Below are 19583 nucleotides of genomic sequence, written 5' to 3'. Positions count from 1 at the left end.
AATATCTATGTGTAATATTATGTATGCATACATGTGTGTATGTGTGTGCATATATATTTCATTTCTATTTATTTTTTTGCATTCATGAGTTACATTTTTAATCAGGGAAGCATATCTAGATTTATCAGTTCATGAATAATGGAGAGGCTGTAGGATTAGATAAGTTTTAACTTCTTCCTGCTCTTTTTTGAACATTGGATTTGACTTCTTTTTGACTGTTTCTTTTTTTTCTTTTCTATGCACTATTCTTTGTCTGGTTTGTCTGTTTACGGTCTTGGGAAAGAAAGAAAAACACGTTTGAAATGTTCAAAATAAAGATTTCAATCAATCATTTCAGTCATATTAAAGCAGGCCCTAAAGGTTTATGAGACCGAAGCTGCACACCGAGAGTTTACCAGGTTACGACATTAAAACAACACAACATACAGACAACCTAACCCTAACCCTAACCCCGCCACTGCACAGGATGATGCTGCTCGCTGTCACCTGATAAAAGTCCACACACTGACCTTCCTGTTTGTTAAAGTCCTCCACGGCTCAGCGGTCGGCTCTGAGCGGTTTCATCAGAGCGAATTAAAGCAGAGTTTAGCTTCACCTCCAAACAGGTGTGTGAGGCTCCTCCTTAACCAAACTGTTACCCTTTTTCTGCCTCTGAGTGCAAACTGGGACTCGTTCAGACTCACACTGACACCAAATGTTTGACGTGTGCCGGGATTTGAATTTCCCGGGGAAAAAAAGTCACTTCCTGAAACTGAGGAGGTAAAATGCAGCACAGGGAGGCGGGACTAACAACTCCAGCCAATGAAACCATAACAAACATTTTGAACAGTCTCTGATTGGTCACATGTAAACCTGTTACAGCAGGAGCCACATCAGGGCTGCGTTCAGCAAGACTTTGTGCAGAAAAGTGTTTATTTCATACTGCAGAATTTAATTCAGTTTAATCCAGTTCAGTTGAGTTCAAACAGGTTTTATGAGCGTGAAAAAAAAATTACAATGTTAAAGCAAATGTGAAATAGAAACAAAAAGTGTCAGAACCAGTGGCATCATTCGGCCTGGGCCTACGAGGATTCAGCCCCAAAAATTCTTATTATTTTTCTCACTTTTCTTTTCTCTCTTTTGAAGAAAGAAACCATATAAACGGTTTATGTAGTTTCAAGTCAAGTCAAGAAGTTTAATTGCCATTTGTACATGCACAGGCAGTACAGGTACATTGGAATAACTTCTGTGCAAGCTCCGAGTGGTCAAACAAAAAGACAAAAAAACATAAAAAATAAGAATAGGCCTAAGGGGCAGTTGCTACTTTTTTTTACCCTCCCCAAAGCCCAAAATATTTTTCCTTAAGCCCCCTGAGTGACTCGAGGAAAATGCATGAAGTATTCGTCTCATTTGATGTGTTGAAGGACCATCAGAAATGTAAAAATCCCAAAAATAATTTTCTTTTATAATTAGCAATTTATTTATGATATTATTAATAATATGTTTTCTTTACAAATCACAATTTTTAAAGAAAAAAGCAGCAAAATATTTTATTTAAACATCACCAAGTCTATTTTTAAAAAAAGCAAGTTTTTTTTTAACATATAAAGGTAAATACATTTTTGTTTAAATACAGCATCAGTCAGGATATGTTCCACATTTCTTGCAGTAAATGGACTTTTTCAGCACGTCATGTAGTTGTGTAATAATGAACAGTGTTCGGTGGCTATTTAAAGAAACTCACATGATAAAGAGGAAGCTGGAAATTCACTTGGACTTAAAGACGCAGCCTGACCGCATTTCCTCATTCGTTGTTTTTTGTGAACTCGGCTGACTCGAAGGCAGCAGAGTGAAACTGACTGATGATATCGACACGACTTCATGTCGTCCAAACCTTCAGGTAAGAGCCTCGTGTTTTTATTTTCATGCTTCGGCTCATTATGTAGATTATATGTGATGTGAATTCTTTAATGTGACTGTAAGCAGGTTTCTGTCTCAAAACTGAAAGTATCCACAGACTTCCTGTTTATTCAGCGTTCTTGAGGGGCGACAGTGAACACAAAATATCTTCGGTCTGAACTGAAATATCTCAGCGTTTATTGGATGGATTATCATTCGGACATGAATGTTCATCACAGGATGAACGTGACGATCTGATGATCTCTGACTTTTCCTCTGATGTCATCATGAATTTGACGTGAAAAGCCTGGACACTTTTTTTGTTTTTACAAAGTTTTGGAGCAGCTCTGATCACAGACGGCTCCCTGTAGGTGTCGGTGTGTGAATCCGCCGCTTCAGTCCAAACTCAGGTGAGGTTTTGTTTGTGTGAAGGTGAGAGCTCTGCTATGGACCAGTGTGGGGACGCAGAGGACGGAGACGGTCCCTCTAAATCCGCTCTTTTGAGGGAACATGAAGGCCAGAGCAAAGATCTGAGGTGAGTCCTGGACTCTTCTCCATGTCAGAGATATTCGATAACAGAAGATACGTCGTTACAAGCTGCACCAATGACACAGTGCGACGGGTCACAGAGCCCGCCCCTCCATGTTAGTGAATGGCCCAAAATAAAAACTCAAAGTACACAACAAATACATTTTTTCCAAAGTTGGTTTCTGTCACTGAAGGTAGTTGTCATCACCCTGATGTTTGTTCAAGTGTTTGTTGTTATGATAAGTTTGGTTTTGATTAGTTAAAAATTATAATAAAGGGGGCTTTTACACCATGACTGACAGCTGTGACAGCCAATCTGTGCGCTCCCATTCTATGAAGCCGCTTGCAGTTGGTTGGACGGGTGTTTTGGCGGGAACTCTCAAATATTTTAAGCTCACTTCAGCATAGCGGGGGTCGTGGGGCGTATAGTCCATCTGTATTTACCGTCTGTGGTCACAGCTCAGCGCTCAGATCGCTCACCGTCATTATTCCAGCCCGTTCTCACTCTGAACTCGTTAGGAAGCGCATCTCTGTCTGGACCTTCGGCGTATGATTGTGATGCCAAAAGCCATTTTCCGCTTCCAGCTGAAGCGCGACTGGATGACGTCGGATGAGAACGCGCTCGGACAGAGCAGGTGGCGTTGTTATTATATGCCAGCGGACGGCTGGACAGTACCGGGCACGTCCACATGCAACGCAAACAGGTGGTGTCACTTATGAACACGGTTGGACAGAACCAGTCGCATGAGACGCTGAAGGACAGCCTTAGGTGATAACGCTGCCAGTAACTACGTAATATAAGGAGTATGAGCGTTCTTTTAGGTTGGGTGGTAGGGGAGATGGATGGTTCCCACAAACGGTTAACTTTCGTGCAGGAGTCCGCAGTTCGCTTGTTTTCTCTCAGATGTGTTTTTTTTTCTACAGCTTAACATGTGCCTCTTTTGCCTAAACCTAACCCTCTGTAACTTTGATGCCTAATTCTAACCACCGTGACGGTCTGCGTTGGTCGCCATGTGCTGTGTAAACATAACGACGTGCAGCATCATCCAACCATGTGCATTTGCTGACATCCGGATAACAGCATCCTGGATGAGAACGTGCTGACTATTCACAGTCAGAGTGTGTGTGTGTGTGTGTGTGTGTGTTGAAGCCCAGATCGGCAGCAGAGACCAGACTCTTCTGGACCTGAACCTAGCTGTTTGTCCATCAAGAGCCAGCAGTCCAAACATCAACCTTTACTGTTTAACAAACAACTTCCTGCAGAGAGTCAGTAAGTCAACACAGTCGCAGCGAGCAGGGAACGTTCTCCTAACCCTGCATCGTGTTCTGCACAAATTATATTAATGTTTTTGTATTTCGCGCCGACCGCTTGTGATCAGACAACCCAAAACGCACGTTAATACCAGTTAAAGATAAAAGTGCAGGAGTGAGTGTTTGTAACAATCATCAGTTCAGGTGGCGGTGGTAAATAGTTAGACTGTAGGCTTGAGAGGTGTCACAGTATTATAGTTTACCAAGGTATTTAGAAATCCTGAAGGTCATCCTAACCAGTGATCACTGGTCTTTTTTTTTCCAATACTGTCACAAAATCTGAACCCTCATCTTTTGATGAAATTCATACTGAAGAGGGTTTAATGAGGATGTTTTGCATGCAGTGTGCATCAAGTGCCACCGGAGGTCAGTGTGGTGCAACAGGCAGCTGAGCTGACTGGGAGTGTTAAAGAGAACATTACAAGACTGTAATCAGCTGGTCAACACCAGCCAATGTCGTGCCGCAACAGCAAAAATGAGAGAGAGCAGGGAGAACATCTTCATTTCACATCTAGCCGGATGAATTAAGGTTTTTTCAAACCAATCAGTGTTGCTGAATGTTGGAACAGTGGAATAATTAACTAAACAACGATTTTATTTTGTTTCTGTTGAAATTGAATGAAGTGTGTTTCATGATGAGTTAATGAGGCGATTAAGGTAGTTTTAATTTGGTAAAATATAGAAACGTGAATTCGGAAGGTAAATGGTTGTCTTTCTCTGTTTCATAAGGAAAATACATTTAAGAATAACAACTTAACACTATATAAACCATGTTCTTCAAAATTAAACGGAGGCCTTCATCCTGAGCCTTGAGTCTTGTTTCTACACAACGAAACGCAGCATTTTGGCAAACCAGCCTGGATAAGATAACAATAGCACAATATCAACATATAGCATTTTAGCACAAATAGCCACACCCACAACAATTTCTAATTTTGCTTTGTCAAAGCACTTTGTAAACTTTGTTTTTAAAGATTATTGTTATTATTATTGTTATTATTGTTATTGTTATTGTTATTATTATTATTATTATTATTATTATTATTATTATTATTAAATTAAATGTTGAATTAAATATTAAATATTCCCAAAAGCAATGCATGAGAAATGTGTATCTGTTAATATTTGGATCCATATTTTTTGTTTTCTCTGCAGTTTTTCTCAGCAGGTTTTTGGTGGCCAGTCTGACAAACACCATTCAACAGATTTGGACTCCGTATTTTTGGTGTGTAGATGTTCAACAGCATCATCAGCCTCAGCTCCAAATGAAACACTTTTTAATTATTAGGTTTTCTTCTTTACCAGCATCTTAAGGAAAGCATTGCCGTCTTTGCGAAGAACGAGCTGCAGAAGTTCCAACACATTCTGAGTCTAGATTACCCCGAATGCTTAGAGAGTCCGACTGAGGATGATGAGGTGTTGGATGGAGAGGATGGAGAGCAGAGGAGGAGCAGCAGGGAGGCGTTTCTGAAGCTCACGCTGAACCTTCTGAGGAAGATGAAGCAGGAGGAGCTGGCTGACTGTTTGCAGAGCAGTAAGACGATTTTCTAAATGCAGTTTTCTCACATTAACACGGACATCCACTCACCAGTTTCTTTTGTTTTGTTTTGGGTGTTTTATTCCAGGAACTGTCACTGCAGTTTGTCGAGGTAAACTCAAATCCAACCTGCAGAGGAAGTTTCAGTGTGTGTTTGAGGGGGTCGCTAAAGAAGGAAACCCGACCCTCCTGAACGAGATGTACACAGAGCTCTACATCACAGAGGGAGGGACTGCAGAGGTCAATGATGAACATGAGGTCAGACAGATTGAATCAGCATCCAGGAATCCAGACAGACCAGAAACAACCATCAGACAAGAAGACATCTTTAAAGGCTCACCTGGACGAGACGAACCGATCAGAACAGTGATGACAAAGGGAGTGGCTGGCATCGGGAAAACGGTCCTAACACAGAAGTTCACTCTGGACTGGGCCGAAGACAAAGCCAACCGGGACATCCGGTTCACGTTTCCATTCACGTTCAGAGAGCTGAATGTGCTGAAAGAGAAAAAGTACAGCTTGGTGGAGCTTGTTCATCACTTCTTCACTGAAACCAAAGAAGCGGGAATCTGCAGGTTTGAAGACTTCCAGGTCGTCTTCATCTTTGACGGTCTGGATGAGTGTCGACTTCCTCTGGACTTCCACAACAACGAGATCCTGACCGACGTCTCAGAGTCCACCTCAGTGGATGTGCTGCTGACAAACCTCATCAGGGGGAAACTGCTTCCCTCCGCTCGCCTCTGGATAACCACACGACCTGCAGCAGCCAATCAGATCCCTCCTGAGTGTGTTGACATGGTGACAGAGGTCAGAGGGTTCACCGGCCCACAGAAGGAGGAGTACTTCAGGAAGAGGGTCAGAGATGAGGAGCAGGCCGGCAGGATCATCTCCCACATCAAGACTTCCCGAAGCCTCCACATCATGTGCCACATCCCAGTCTTCTGCTGGATCACTGCTACAGTCCTGGAGGACGTGTTGAAGACCAGAGAGGGAGGACAGCTGCCCAAGACCCTGACTGAGATGTACATCCACTTCCTGGTGGTTCAGACCAAACTGAAGAACGTCAAGTATGACGGAGGAGCTGAGACAGATCCACACTGGAGTCCAGAGAGCAGGAAGATGATCAAGTCTCTGGGAAAACTGGCTTTTGAGCAGCTGCAGAAAGGAAACCTGATCTTCTACGAGTCCGACCTGACAGAGTGTGGCATCGATATCAGAGCAGCCTCAGTGTACTCAGGAGTGTTCACACAGGTCTTTAAAGAGGAGAGAGGACTGTACCAGGACAAGGTCTTCTGCTTTGTCCATCTGAGTGTTCAGGAGTTTCTGGCTGCTCTTCATGTCCATCTGACCTTCATCAACTCTGGAGTCAACCTGCTGTCAGGAGAAAGAAAGACTTCCTGGTGGTGGTTTCTTTTCAAACCTGAACCGACACGTCTCTACCAGAGTGCTGTGGACAAGGCCTTACTGAGTCCAAATGGACACCTGGACTTGTTCCTCCGCTTCCTCCTGGGTCTGTCACTGGAGACCAATCAGACTCTCCTACAAGGTCTGCTGACGTGGACAGGAAGTAGCTCAAAGACCAACAAGGAAACAGTTGAGTACATCAAAAAGAAGATCGGTGAGAACCTGTCTCCCGAGAGAAGCCTAAATCTGTTTCACTGTCTGAATGAACTGAAGGATGTCTCTCTGGTGGAGGAGATCCAACAGTCCCTGACTTCAGGACGTCTGTCCACAGATAAACTGTCTCCTGCTCAGTGGTCGGCTCTGGGCTTCATCTTACTGTCATCAGAAACAGATCTGGACATGTTTGACCTCAAGAGATACTCCTCCTCAGAGGAGGTTCTTCTTAGGCTGCTGCCAGTGGTCAAATCTTCTGACAAAGCTCTGTAAGTAAACAGATAACTGCAGATATTAAATGTCACCCACAGAGGATTGTTCTCAACTATTAATGTCTTTGTTGAATGATAGTTGCAAAATTGTAGATCAAATTAAAAATCTTTTAAATGGTTTCTTCATGTTCATTGTACCACCAAAGATTAAAGCAGTCGTGACAAAACAAAAATCTGTTCAAAAGATGTTCCCGGTACCTAAGGGGCTGATCACACCAAGTTTCCCATGGTCCTTTCTTGCTGCTGTGCAACATGTTTTTCTGGCATCTGAGCGCGTGTAAAAGTTAAAATATTTTCAACTTCTCCACCGAAGGTGCGGAGTTGCACCACTCGTCAATGTTAATTTAATTCTTCTAATTCTGTCTTGGTGTGATCACCCTTTAAGACCCTAATGGTTGATTTTTGGACCCATCAACTCAGTAAAAGCAACTGTATAAATGTGATGTCATACGTTACAGAAACAGTGACAGTGTTTGTCTTTATCACCATCTCTCCTTCAGGCTGAGTGGCTGTAATCTGTCAGAGAGAAGCTGTAAAGCTCTGTCCTCAGTTCTCTGCTCCCGATACTCTAGTCTGAGAGAGCTGGACCTGAGTAACAACGACCTGCAGGATTCGGGAGTGAAGCTGCTCTCTGCTGGACTAGTGAGTCCACACTGTACACTGGAGACTCTCAGGTTAGGTTTCTTCTTATTAGATAAACATTCAAGTGTTTGGCAAAAATGAGTGTAAACTAATTTGCCTGTTAAAAAAATACTCAACAACTGCAGGATTTACTGAACTGTAATATCAGTTTTCCTTGAAAAATTGTTCACATCTTTGAGGAAATTGATAATTTCTTCATTGTCAAATTTGGTGCAATTTGGACATGTTCAGTATTTAAGTTTTTTAAGAAAGCTGCAAGCTATAAGCCACAGTGACTCATTGCTGCCTGAGTGCACACAGCGAGGGATGAGAGGGAGGGAGCAGCAAAAGGTTACTCTGATTAGCAAGTTGCAAAAAGGGTTCAGCAACAAAGTTGGAAAGCAACACATTGTGCTTGTGTTTGTGTCTTTAGGCTCTCGGGCTGCCTTATCACAGAGAAAGGCTGTACTTCTCTGGCTTCGGCTCTGAGATCCAACCCCTCCCATCTGAGAGAGCTGGACCTGAGCTACAACCATCCAGGAGACTCAGGAGAGAAGCTACTCACTGCTGGACTTAAGGATCCACACTGGAGACTGGACACTCTAAGGTATGAACAGACAATAAGAGCTCACAACCTGTTTCTCTGTCACACGGATGAGCTGGAGACTGTAGAATCACAGTCTGTACCAGTAGCACTGCTGATAACAGTGAGGACAGTAAATGATGTCCCGAGAGTTCCTGTCCCCATTTAGATGGACCTCCTAACTAGCACAGATAACCAGAATCTGGTGTTGGTCATTTATACATATGTCAAGTGACACAGGATATTACATGACCATAATTGTAATTATGGATGGAGTCCAAAAGCAGAACTTCAAACCAGACTCGCAGTCCAAACAGGCAAAGAAATCTGATAATGGGCAGGCAAGGGAGTCTGAAGTCCAACGGCAGAACTTCAAAGTAGAAAGGCAATCACTACAGGCCAACAACTCTGACGAGGGGCAAGTAAAGAAGATCAAAGGTAAAACTTCAACCCAGAAACACATTCTAAACAGGCATACAAATCTTATTAGGGGCAAGCAAAGTCCAAAGGCAAGACTTTAAACGAGGAAGGCAGTCTCTACAGGCAAACATATCTGACGAGGGCAGGCAAGGGAGGCAGAAATTCAAACCAGGAGAAATCTAGTGAGGGCAGGAAAGGTAGTCCAAAAGCATATCTTCAAAGTAGGAAGGTGGTCTAAACAGTTCTGACAAGGGGTAGGTAAGAGAGTCCAAAATCCAAAGGCAACCAAATGACATGACAAGAAAACAACAAAGAAAGTACGTTACTGGCAGGAGTGTGTAGAAAACGGCCAATCATGAACTACATGGCTGAAGAGAGGAAGAGGGAACAGGTGGGAGGAGACGGGGAAAGCCAGGCAGAGCTGATTAGGGAAGTGAGAACAGGTTTGTAGACGATGATAAGGAAAAAAGGGAAAATCCGAAGGCACCTGCTGGACGTATTAAAAAAATGGAAATGGTTTGATTTGGGGAACTAGTGGAAGAGGAGGAATACAGAGACAAAAAGTGACACGTGAAGGTTCATTTTGACTTTGTTTCGTCCTCCAGGTTGGACAATGGTGGGGAGCAGTGGTTAAAACCTGGCCTGAGGAAGTGTAAGTGTGTATTGATTCATGAAAACAAGGCGCAATGTTCGCAGTTCAAATCAACAGCTTGAGTATTGTGTGGTTGGATCTAATTAACAGTCTGTTTATAAAGCAGTGAATAAACCCATCGGTCGTGTTCGATGATGCTGTCTTGTTTTCTCCATCAGATGCCTGTGAACTCAAAGTGGACACAGACACAGTAAACAGACACCTCAAACTGTCCGACAACAACAGGACGGTGACTCACGTGAGAGAGAAGCAGCCGTATCCTGATCATCAGGAGAGATTTGACTACTGGTATCAGCTGCTGTGCAGAGATGGTTTGACTGGTCGCTGGTACTGGGAGCTGGAGTGGAGTAGACGGGTTGATATATCAGTGAGTTACAGAGGAATCAGCAGGAGAGGAAACACCGCTGACTGCAGGTTCGGAGGGAATAATAAGTCCTGGTGTCTGTTTTGCTCTGATGTTGATGGTTACGCTGTTTGGCACGATAACATAAGAACAGACCTCCCTTACAAGTCCTCCTCGTCCTCATCGTCCTCCGTCTCTCACAGAGTAGGAGTGTATGTGGACTATCCTGCTGGCTCTCTGTCCTTCTTCAAAGTCTCCTCTGACTCTCTGATCCACCTCCACACCTTCAAGACCACCTTCACTGAACCTCTTTATCCTGGCTTTGGTTTCTGGTTGTCTGATACTTCAGTGTCTCTGTGCTCACTGACGGACGAAGACTCTTCGCCTGTGTAGATAAACACATCATCATGATGACAAAATGAAAAACAGGCTGTAAAATTAATATATAATATAGATCCAGGAGAATATTAGACAACTTCTAGTAGTGGTTAGTAGAGTACTCCATATCAATAAAGTACAATTTCTCAAACAAAACATTTACTCAAGTACAAATGACAAAAACATCTTGGTTAAAAAATGACTCAAAGTATAGGTTAGGTTATGTATAGGTATAGGTATTAGGTATAGGTTAGTTTCCATTTTAATATTTTTTAGGATGTGCTGGAAAGGCAGGAACAGCACTTTTGACATTCTCTGAATGCAATGTCTCAAGAACACCACGAGAGACTTTCTTTAAATTTGGTGCAAATGTTTGAGTAGACTAAAGGATGAACTGATTAGATTTTGGTGGTCAAATGTCAAGGTCACTGTGACCTCCTGTGTCTTGTTCTTGTCAACGCGATATCTCAAGAACACCGTGAAGGACTTTCTTCAAATTTGGCACAAATGTCCACTTTGACTTAAGACTGATCTGATCAGGATCTGGTGGTGGTCATAGGACAAAGGTCACGGTCATTGACCTTTTATATCTTGCTCTTATGAATTGTATCCGTGTCTGATGTGACATGGATACAATGACTCTCCCTCAACTCATTGCTAAGATTTTCTTGTCATCATACTGTTATTCCTGCCTGTATTTATTCAAACTGCCTTTTTCAGACCTGTTTTCCTGCTTTGCCTTTTGATATCTCTCCAGATTCATAACATGTAAATATATTGTAAGAGAGATAATACAATTAAACTAAATCTAAAAATGTTTCCATTACTCTTCAAAGACTCCTACTAAAATGGCCATAACCATTCACATTGTATATATATACGTATATATAGAGAGCAAGTAGATCACTTGGTAGATTCCTTGAACCATCATAAAATCCTAGAAACTTCTTCAAATACTGAATATGCCCCAAATACTAGAGCTCAAGCCGGGTTTCGAAATCGTGATCTGCACCAAACCTGATAGATCCATGTACCAAACCCGGACAGGGAATTTTAAAAGACTGCGGGTAATGCGGGTGTTTGAGGTGTTGTGTTGTGGCGAGGAAGAAGAGGGAGATTTGTACGAATTGAGCCGAGTTGTTGGTAGATTTATGGATAGAAAGACGGAAAGACAGATAGATTAAAAGAAACATTCATACACACATACATATAATATAATAATATACCATATGTAAATAGATACACACACACATGCATATATGTATATTTTTATAGATTTATATAAATACATATAACTATATTATAGCTATTCAGGCTTTTGGGCTTACAACAAAAACGATGATAAATGGCTGCAATGCAAGCTTCTACCAGCAGATGCCACTGTGGAGCGAACAGGTTTAAACGTTTCAAAACGTTTCAAAGCAACGGTTTAAAGGTACTGAAACTTTTTAAAGTGTCGGGTTTTCCGTCTCTACAAAGCGGGTCGAGTGTTAAAGGGTTAAAAGGACACCCTGGAAAGTCACGTGGCCTTCATAGGCTTGTATAGGGCTGCCTGACCGCAAAACGTTATAAATCCCCAGATTTGTTCTGGGACTTTATGTGATCATATCTGCCATTTAAAAAGAAAACGTCGCCTGTAATAATGAAAAATATGTGATGACAGTCCCGGCTGATATTGTCCCACCTGAGCTGCTCATGGCCGTGTTACGGTGAAGTCTGCCGGGCCGAGCGTTCAGGCGGCCGGAGGGCAGCCTCGGCCCGGAGCGGGACGGCAGCAGGACCCGGAGAAGAGGCCCATCATCCATCATGGCGGCCGGGTCCGGAGGACCAGCTGATCTGTGAAGGTGAGATACACCGGGACACACCGGGACAGACACACCGGGACACACCGGGACAGACACACCGGGACAGACACACCGGGACAGACAGAGCGGGACAGACCGGATCGGACCTCCTGCAGGTCTGTTTAAGCTTTTAAACTGTGTCTGCTAACACAGCTGTGGTCAACACATTACATAACAGCTTATTATTATTATTATTATTATTTATTTATTATATTTTAGATAATTAAAAACCTTGAAATGTCAGGTTTTTGTCTCAAGGCCACTGTGTATTTAGATTTTTTTTAAGAATTACTATAATATTTAAACCATAGTTTTTCTTCTGTGATGTCACAGCCTCGGATATGTCAATGATTAGCAGCAACATCGATTTTTTTATACATTTTTATTTCTTCTGCAGTGTCAAATACTCACTCATGTTGCTCTGCACACTAAATGTGCTTCTCGAGATCAAGCTTTAAAAATAAATACATATTAATATGATTTTCAATTTTCATTGAGTTTATTTTTTTAACCAACATCAGTCCTAATCATAAATATCAAATATTTCTTAAGTTTTTGAATTTTAGAATTTAACCTTTTAACATTTACATTTACAGAAGTAACCTTTTTTTAATTGTGCAGTCAAAACAGGAGATTTTATAAATATATTTGTACTTCTTCCAATTCCTTTTCATATATGTCTGTATGTTTGTTTATATGTCCATTCTTTCCCATTTTTACGTTTGAAATACATTTTAATTTAATTATTTCTTTTCAAATCAAATCTCAGTCCTGTTTTGTGTTTTTTCTCCAGCTCGGCGGTCATGGGTGTGCGTGAGTTCTGGAAAAGCTATAAGGTTTTGATTGTGATGGGCACGAGTCTGGGGCTGATTCACTGGGGCTGGTACAACCTGAAGGCGAACCCGCTGCTGCGCAAACACACAGACGACTACGTTCCCGAGCCCGGCATCGTCGCTTACGTCTCACCTCCTGCTGCTCCGCCTCCCGCAGCCAAGAGCAAGTAACCCGCGGCCAGGTACGAAACTGCACCCGCAGCCAGGTACCAAACTGCACCTGCAGCCAGGTACCAAACTGCACCTGAGCTCCGTTAGAGCAACGGTGTGTCACTTTTAGGGGGATTTAGTGGCATCTATTTTCCATTAACCCTCAAATGGCACAAATTAATATTGGGAATACAAAATGCACCTGATGGAAACATGTAAAACATGTGAAACATGATAAAGAAAACTAAAAACGTATCTTTTCAATTTAGCCTTTAACTAAACTCAGCTGCTCTGCATTACGCTGCTGCACATCTTTAAGATGTTGTATTTTCCTTAATTTTATGCATTTTATATACTCCATTTTAATGCTTATTTTCATTATTAATGTCATTGGGTTTAATTTTTTTTTTCATTTTGTTCTGCATTCTGTGCATTCAGCTTTATCCTTATTTTATCTTACTTTTACGAGTGTTAATAAGTGAAGTTTATCCATGTGAAGATGCATTCTTCTGATCTAATTTTATATTTATATGCAGCTTTTATTTTGTCTTTTTGTCTTCTGTCTGTGAAGCACTCGGTGCATGAAATGTCTTTCTTGTAAAGTATGTTGGGCTGGATTTCTTGTATGAAACCTGCTGAGTGATGAGTGCAGATTTCAACCAGCTCAAACTTCTCCTGGTTACAATTCCTTCAGTGTTTTTCAGGAGGTTTTTACGGGGAGCTGAATCCTGCTCAGAGGCTCCTCCTCCCCAAAACAAACAGACCAGCTGATTTAAACCTCGAAAACACAGAATAAAGATGTTTTTCGTGATGGTCTGCACCTCTAATTCATCACATTTCTACATCAGCGTAAAAACACCGTCATCATTATCGTTAAATGGCAGAAGGATTAATGGCTCTCCAGGGTTTGTTTGATCATGAAAAACCTGGAAAAATCATGAAATTTGCAAATAGCAATTTCTCGAGGCCTGGAAAAGTTTTGGAAAATACGACATATACCCTGAACATTCCTGGAGTTTAGTTTAATTTAGTACCACATGATGTGTTTCAAGAGCGCTGAAAATTTGAAAATTCAACAATATTTTTTTTTCTTACAGTTTCTCGCTGATAAATGAGGTCATTTTTACATTATTCTCTTTCAAAAAATCACCAAATATCTCCAGGTTTTTTCAAGTAAACATGCCTCCCAAATGTGTGTGCGGGGGTTTGGAAGACATGTTTTCCTTAAAAAATTTTTTTGTTTGTTTTAAGAAACAAAAAAACACGTTCCTCTTTTGTCCACTAGATGCTGCTCAAAAACAACTTAAGCTCACTGAAGCGAACGAGAAAAAAACGAGAAAATCTCTCCACAAGTCAGTCCAGCTTTTACATGTTAAAAAAGATGAATAAAGACAAAGTTGCAGTAAAGTGAGTTTTTGATTTTAGTTGTGATTTAAAAGAAGTTAGGAATTTATATATATTTTTTTTCTGTGTGTGTTGCTGCTAATCATTGATATGTCCCAGGCTGTCATCAACAAAAATAAATAAATCATTAATAGTTTGTATTAAGTATAATGATAATATTATATATTTTTTTCTAACAATTTTGTCTATCTCTCTGTATATATATATATATATATATATATATATATATATATATATATATACTGTTTTTGTATTATTTTTAGGCAATTTTCTTGTTACTTTTTGATGAGTTCTTGCAGTTTGCAGAACCAAGTTGCTGATTGCCTGTTTTTGGGAAGAAAGAAAAAATCAGACCAATCTTCGCGGGTTTTAAAGGGTTAAAATCACGTTAAAGGTGTCGAGACGCAGCACAAAGGAGCAGATTGATGATTCAGGTTTTAAAGGGTTAAATTGGAAACAAAGATAACTCCCTGATTTGTAGGAAACGTGTCGTCAAACTCGTCCGAGCGTCCAAATTTAACTCTTTGAGATGTCTCTTCACTCTTTGTCGCCCGCAGACGGTCGGGATGAAGCCCGGCGGCTGGCTCCGGAGGAACTGGCTGTGGGCGGCCGGCGGCGCCTTCGTCGGCGTCCACCTGGCCACCTGGCTGATGCAGAGAGCCATGAAAAGCTCGGTGCGCTCCGAGGCGGCGCTCAGACAGAAGACCGCCGAGGACGGACTGGACTGACACTGAGTCCCTCCTTCATACAAGTCCAGGATGGACAGACGGATTGTGTTTGACACGGCGAGGACGGAGACGGCGTCCGTGACTCTGAGGATGTTAAAATGTGTGAATCCCTGAACCGCGGCGAGAAAAGACGCTCGCTCGTTTTCTGCTGTTCATTTTCAGGTTTGAGTGACGAGCTGTGATTTCTTGTAAATCTATCAATAAACCAATAAAATGATCAAAAGCATCGATCAGATGATGAATCCAGTCATTAAACTCCGGAGACCGTTTTAAAAACGTCTGTTTAACCCTTTCAGAGCTGGAAACCACTCCTCCTGTGCTGCGTTCACACTCTGGTGTCAGTAAATATGTTCGTGTGTACGTTTAAGATCAATGAAGTTAAGGATCAGAAACTTCAGAAAAGACGAGCCAGAAATCAGCAAGAAACGAGTCAAAAAGTACAACAATGTGAAAAAGAACCAAAAACAGACAAAACGACAAACTCACACACAAAAACAAGAAATTCAAAAAACAAAAAAAGTTTTCAAAATTCTGTAAATTAACTTTAAAAATATAATAATGAATATTTTTCTCAAGCTTTTCAAAAAGTCATTTTCTAAATTTTACACATTTCTTCCAGTTTGTCGTTGGTTTCAGTTTCGGGACTTTAGGACGTCTGTTGGATTTCAGGACCTTTGTTAGATTTAAGAACATTTCTCGGATTTGTGGACGTTTTGAAACGCCGTTTGTCCTTGATCCTGCTGCGTCTTTGGAGTTGAGGGACGAGTTGATCAGAGGATTTTTTCAGGTTATGAGACTCGGACAAAAGTGAGGAGGAAATCTGATCCTGCCGCATCCAGCTGTTAAACTTTGAAGGCTGTTTTTCATATTGAGAAATGTGCACATGAACAAACTTCCTGCGTCCAGAGAGTTTAAATCCGCTAATACCCAGAAAATGTCGCACGTGCTGAAGGCCGACTCAGACTCTTTAAACCTCTGAACAGGTTGGTGATTTTCTTAAAACGGAGGGAAAAATAATCAGCAACATGGCAACAAAAGTCCCGCTGAATAAATAAATCAGTCAAAATAGAAAATTCTTTTTCTTTTTTCATTTCTCCTCTTTTAACCAAAAAAGCTGCACTTTGTGAAAATAAATTGGAGCAGATCGATAACTGAAAATGGATCGTTTCGGTTTCAGGTACGGACGACATAAAGACGACGTCGTCTCCTGAAGTGAGAAACAAAAAAACAAGATCTGAGAAATGTTGTTAAATCATAGAAATGTCCCCAACTCTTTGAAACGTCTTAAAGTCCGAGATTAATGTCCACCGTCTTTTTTAAAAAGTCAGTCAGAAATCGAGTCTCTGGCCGTGAACGCTGAGCTCCCATCATCCTTCACTCTGAACCTACAAACCAAAACAATGACTTCACTCAGTTTTTCTGTTCAGAAATAAATAAAATAAAAATCAACCAAAGCTGATAAAAGTCCGAAAAACAAACCTTCAAAACCAAATACAGAGTTCATAAACATTTTCATCATTTCATTTTTTTCAGGACTTTGAGGCAAAAGACTAAATATTCTCTGAAACAACTACATATATATATATATATGTATATATATATATATATATATATATATATGTATATGTGTATATATATATATATATATATATGTATATGTATATGTACATACATACAGCTTGTTGCTGCATTAAATGTGTTAATCGTGTTACAAAAACACACACGACGATCTTTAACATGAATTTAGTGTTAAAGTCATTTTAGCTAAATTTACTGCGTTTTTTTTTTTTGGCTCGTTTTACGTGAACATTGAGTCACGGAAAATAAGGAAAATAGTCATAAAAATATATTTATAGTCACTCTAATTATATATTTAAAATTATGGTACAAAACAAATTCAGCACTTTAGTCAAGTCCTTTTCTTGTTTGTTTTTTTAAAAATTTTTTTTAGAAATTTTATTTTATTTTTAAAGTAATAATCTCGTAACTTTTACTCATTTCCTCTCTCAGCTGCGCTCCGCCTCCTCGTGTTAGTTTGTCTCTCAGAGACTTTGAGAGGAAAGCTGGAAGCTCAGATATCAGATTATTAAAGCAGAGACGTTAATTCTTTGTACTCACAGCGTGCCGGTGGACGCAGGACGGCGTCTCAGCTGCGCAGGTCAAAGGTCACTCAGCTGACGGGCAGAGACTCAGCGAGGCCTCCTGGTGGACAGGTGAGGCTCTGCAGCTGCATTCAGGTGCATTCAGGTGCAGCGTGTCCACGCAGACCTCTGAATGTGTCCCGTGTCTCTGTGCGTCCTCTGCAGCTGTGTGGACAAACACAAACAAGACATTTCTTCACTGAAGGACACAAAGACGTTAATTTGTCAAACTCAGACTGAAGGAGTCTCAAATTATCATCAGTTCCACTTTAAAATATGTTTCTGCAGAAAAACAGACGTGAGGATCAGATCGTCGTCAGCGCAGACGAGAACATCTCTCCTCGGATTTAAGGACATTATTATGATTTTAGGACATTTAGTGGAACTTTTGGACATTTGTAGGATTTTGGGATGTTTCTCAAATTTTAGGACATTTCTTGGATTTTCAGATTTTCAGAAACACGGCCCCACACGTGTTTTTCTTGTCTTTGAGGAAATTTGTCAGATTTTAGGAACTTTCTACAATTTTAAGGACATTTCTCAGATTTTTTTAGGACATCTCAAGGATTATAGGATATTTCTTGGATTTTGTAGGATTTTATGATTTCCAGGATTTGAGGACATTTCTTTTCATTTTTGGACATTTATTTTCTCATTTTGTAGGACATTTGTGTCTCAGCTGTGTCCTCTGTCGAGGGTGTGGGGGATCCTCCTCTTTATGTCTCTGACACCTTATGGAGACTAAAAGGACAAAAACGATTCACAGAGTCCATCACTTTATTTTGGGGGCCACCAGGGGCCCTATCAGGGGCCAGATTTGGCCCCTGAGCTCTGAGTTGAGGATAAGTATTTTAATGTTCCCTGCAGCTTCTCTGAGTGTTTCGTCCCGTGAGCGATGGGTTCTGCTGGTGGACGGTTTCGTTTTCGGGGTTGTGTCTCGTGTTTCTTGTCGGTCTTCGGTTGTTTGTGAGGGTGAATAAATAAACATAAATAAATATCTGAATTATTCCTCCGGCTGTTTGTTCGGACTGACCGTCTGAGGCGTCCCGCTAACATCAGACCACCCCGCTGACTCCCTGACCTCCGGTCCGGCTCCTTACGCTCGTCTCCGTTTTCTGACTTTGATCTCGACTTTGCCGTAACCGTCCCACTTCCCCTTTTGAACCGCGACTAATTCAGAAAACCGCAGCTCGTTCCGCCAAAACGCCGCTAATGCGGCCGGTGTCAAACTCGTTTACGTGTCTGCCGGGAGGACGCCGGTGGGCCGTGCGCGTCGTGGCTTGGCGCTCTCCGACATGGCGGTCCTCCAGGTTTGGGATCCCCGAGGCGGGAGAGCGGCACCGCAGATGTTTACCCCAAAACCAGAGCAGAGAAACCGCCTCGTCAGCACTACTTTTCCTGTCAGCAGCAGGCCGAGCTGGCAGCGCTTTGCATCCTGGGAGGAACGGCAGACCACCCAGACCGGACCGGGTCAAGTCACGGGAGCGAGTCGGAGTCGAGATGCCGCCGAGTCCGCCGGCAGAGACGGTAAACGATGAGTCATCTCAGCGCAAGTCCAGTCGATCTTCATCGTGCGGCTTTGGAGACGCACACACTCCGAACTTCAGCCATTAACTGATGAGTCAGACTGGAAACACACACACACACACACACACACACACACACACACACACACACACACACACACACACACACACACACACACACACACACACACACACACACACACACACACACACAGACACACACACACACACACACACACACACAGACACACACACACACACACACACACACACACACACACACACACACACACACACACACACACACACACACACACACACACACACACACACACACACACACACAGACACACACACACACACACACAGACACACACACACACACACACACACACACACACACACACACACACACACACACACACAGACACACACACACACACACACAGACACACACACACACACACACACACACACAGACACACACACACACAGACACAGACACACACACACACACACACACACACACACAGACACACACACACACACACACACACACACACACACACACACACACACACACACACACACACACACACACACACACACACACACACACACACACAGACACACACAGACACACACAGACACACACACACAGACAGACACACACACACACAGACACACACACACACACACACACACACACACACACACACACACACACACACACACACACACACACACACACACACACACACACACACACAAACACACACACACACACAGAGACACACATACACACACACACACAGAC

The 19583-nt window shown here is 42.0% G+C and overlaps 3 protein-coding genes and 1 long non-coding RNA gene across 8 annotated transcripts in view; 3 read left to right on the top strand and 1 right to left on the bottom strand.

The window, feature by feature from the left end:
* The first annotated feature begins 1732 nt into the window (after positions 1–1732).
* LOC148190090 (NLR family CARD domain-containing protein 3-like) lies at positions 1733–10959 on the top strand. 3 transcript variants are annotated; one of them, XM_088075157.1, is made up of 10 exons: positions 1734–1879; positions 2311–2413; positions 3557–3676; positions 4873–4942; positions 5023–5251; positions 5343–7140; positions 7644–7817; positions 8198–8371; positions 9373–9419; positions 9578–10959. In XM_088075157.1, the coding sequence occupies exons 1-10, from the start codon at positions 1861–1863 to the stop codon at positions 10153–10155; spliced, it is 3312 nt and encodes a 1103-aa protein (XP_087931283.1). In that variant the 5' UTR covers positions 1734–1860; the 3' UTR covers positions 10156–10959. The 3 variants fall into 3 exon arrangements, with proteins under 3 accessions (XP_087931285.1, XP_087931283.1, XP_087931284.1); XM_088075158.1 differs by lacking the exon at positions 3557–3676; XM_088075159.1 differs by lacking the exons at positions 7644–7817; positions 8198–8371; positions 9373–9419; positions 9578–10959 and having other exon boundaries at positions 1733–1879; positions 5343–7144.
* Positions 10960–11851: 892 nt separating this feature from the next.
* LOC148190089 (uncharacterized) lies at positions 11852–12988 on the top strand. Of its 2 annotated transcripts, none has more exons than XR_015776114.1 (2): positions 11852–11984; positions 12778–12988. It is a non-coding gene; the product is annotated as an uncharacterized LOC148190089 (long non-coding RNA). The 2 variants fall into 2 exon arrangements; XR_015776113.1 differs by having other exon boundaries at positions 11911–12100.
* A 1949-nt stretch (positions 12989–14937) lies between these two features.
* On the top strand, positions 14938–15327 carry LOC148190088 (uncharacterized). Its single transcript, XM_088075248.1, has one exon. It carries the CDS (start codon positions 14938–14940, stop codon positions 15097–15099), a length of 162 nt encoding a protein of 53 aa, XP_087931374.1. The 3' UTR covers positions 15100–15327.
* A 133-nt stretch (positions 15328–15460) lies between these two features.
* LOC121938110 (protein jagged-1b-like) overlaps positions 15461–19583 on the bottom strand; it is a 34852-nt gene continuing 30729 nt past the window's right edge. Inside the window, exons 25-26 of one of the 2 annotated variants that reach the window (XR_015776104.1) lie at positions 17218–17405; positions 15461–16484 (exon numbers count right to left, since the gene is read on the bottom strand). Coding sequence is in view for 1 of the 2 variants with exons in the window: in XM_088075140.1 (XP_087931266.1) it covers positions 17343–17405 (63 nt within the window). In the remaining variant the exon portion in view is untranslated. Of the gene's footprint in view, positions 16485–16958; positions 17406–19583 lie in introns of those variants that run through there. The other variant, XM_088075140.1, reaches the window with a different exon arrangement.

Source organism: Plectropomus leopardus, chromosome 3, assembly GCF_026936395.1.
Source record: "Plectropomus leopardus strain MGB_pleo_1.0 chromosome 3, ASM2693639v1, whole genome shotgun sequence".
NCBI classification, from domain to species: Eukaryota; Metazoa; Chordata; class Actinopteri; order Perciformes; family Serranidae; genus Plectropomus; species Plectropomus leopardus.
This window is presented reverse-complemented; position numbering and strand designations above follow the sequence as displayed.

Bases quoted from the DNA above. Each gene is read 5' to 3' on its own strand.
- LOC148190090 (XM_088075157.1), top strand. The intron at 5,252-5,342 runs GTAAGACGATTT...GTTTTATTCCAG, and splicing joins GGCTGACTGTTTGCAGAGCA to GAACTGTCACTGCAGTTTGT. The intron at 8,372-9,372 runs GTATGAACAGAC...TTCGTCCTCCAG, and splicing joins TGGAGACTGGACACTCTAAG to GTTGGACAATGGTGGGGAGC.
- LOC148190088 (XM_088075248.1), top strand. From the start codon at position 14,938: ATGAAGCCCGGCGGCTGGCTCCGGAGGAACTGGCTGTGGGCGGCCGGC.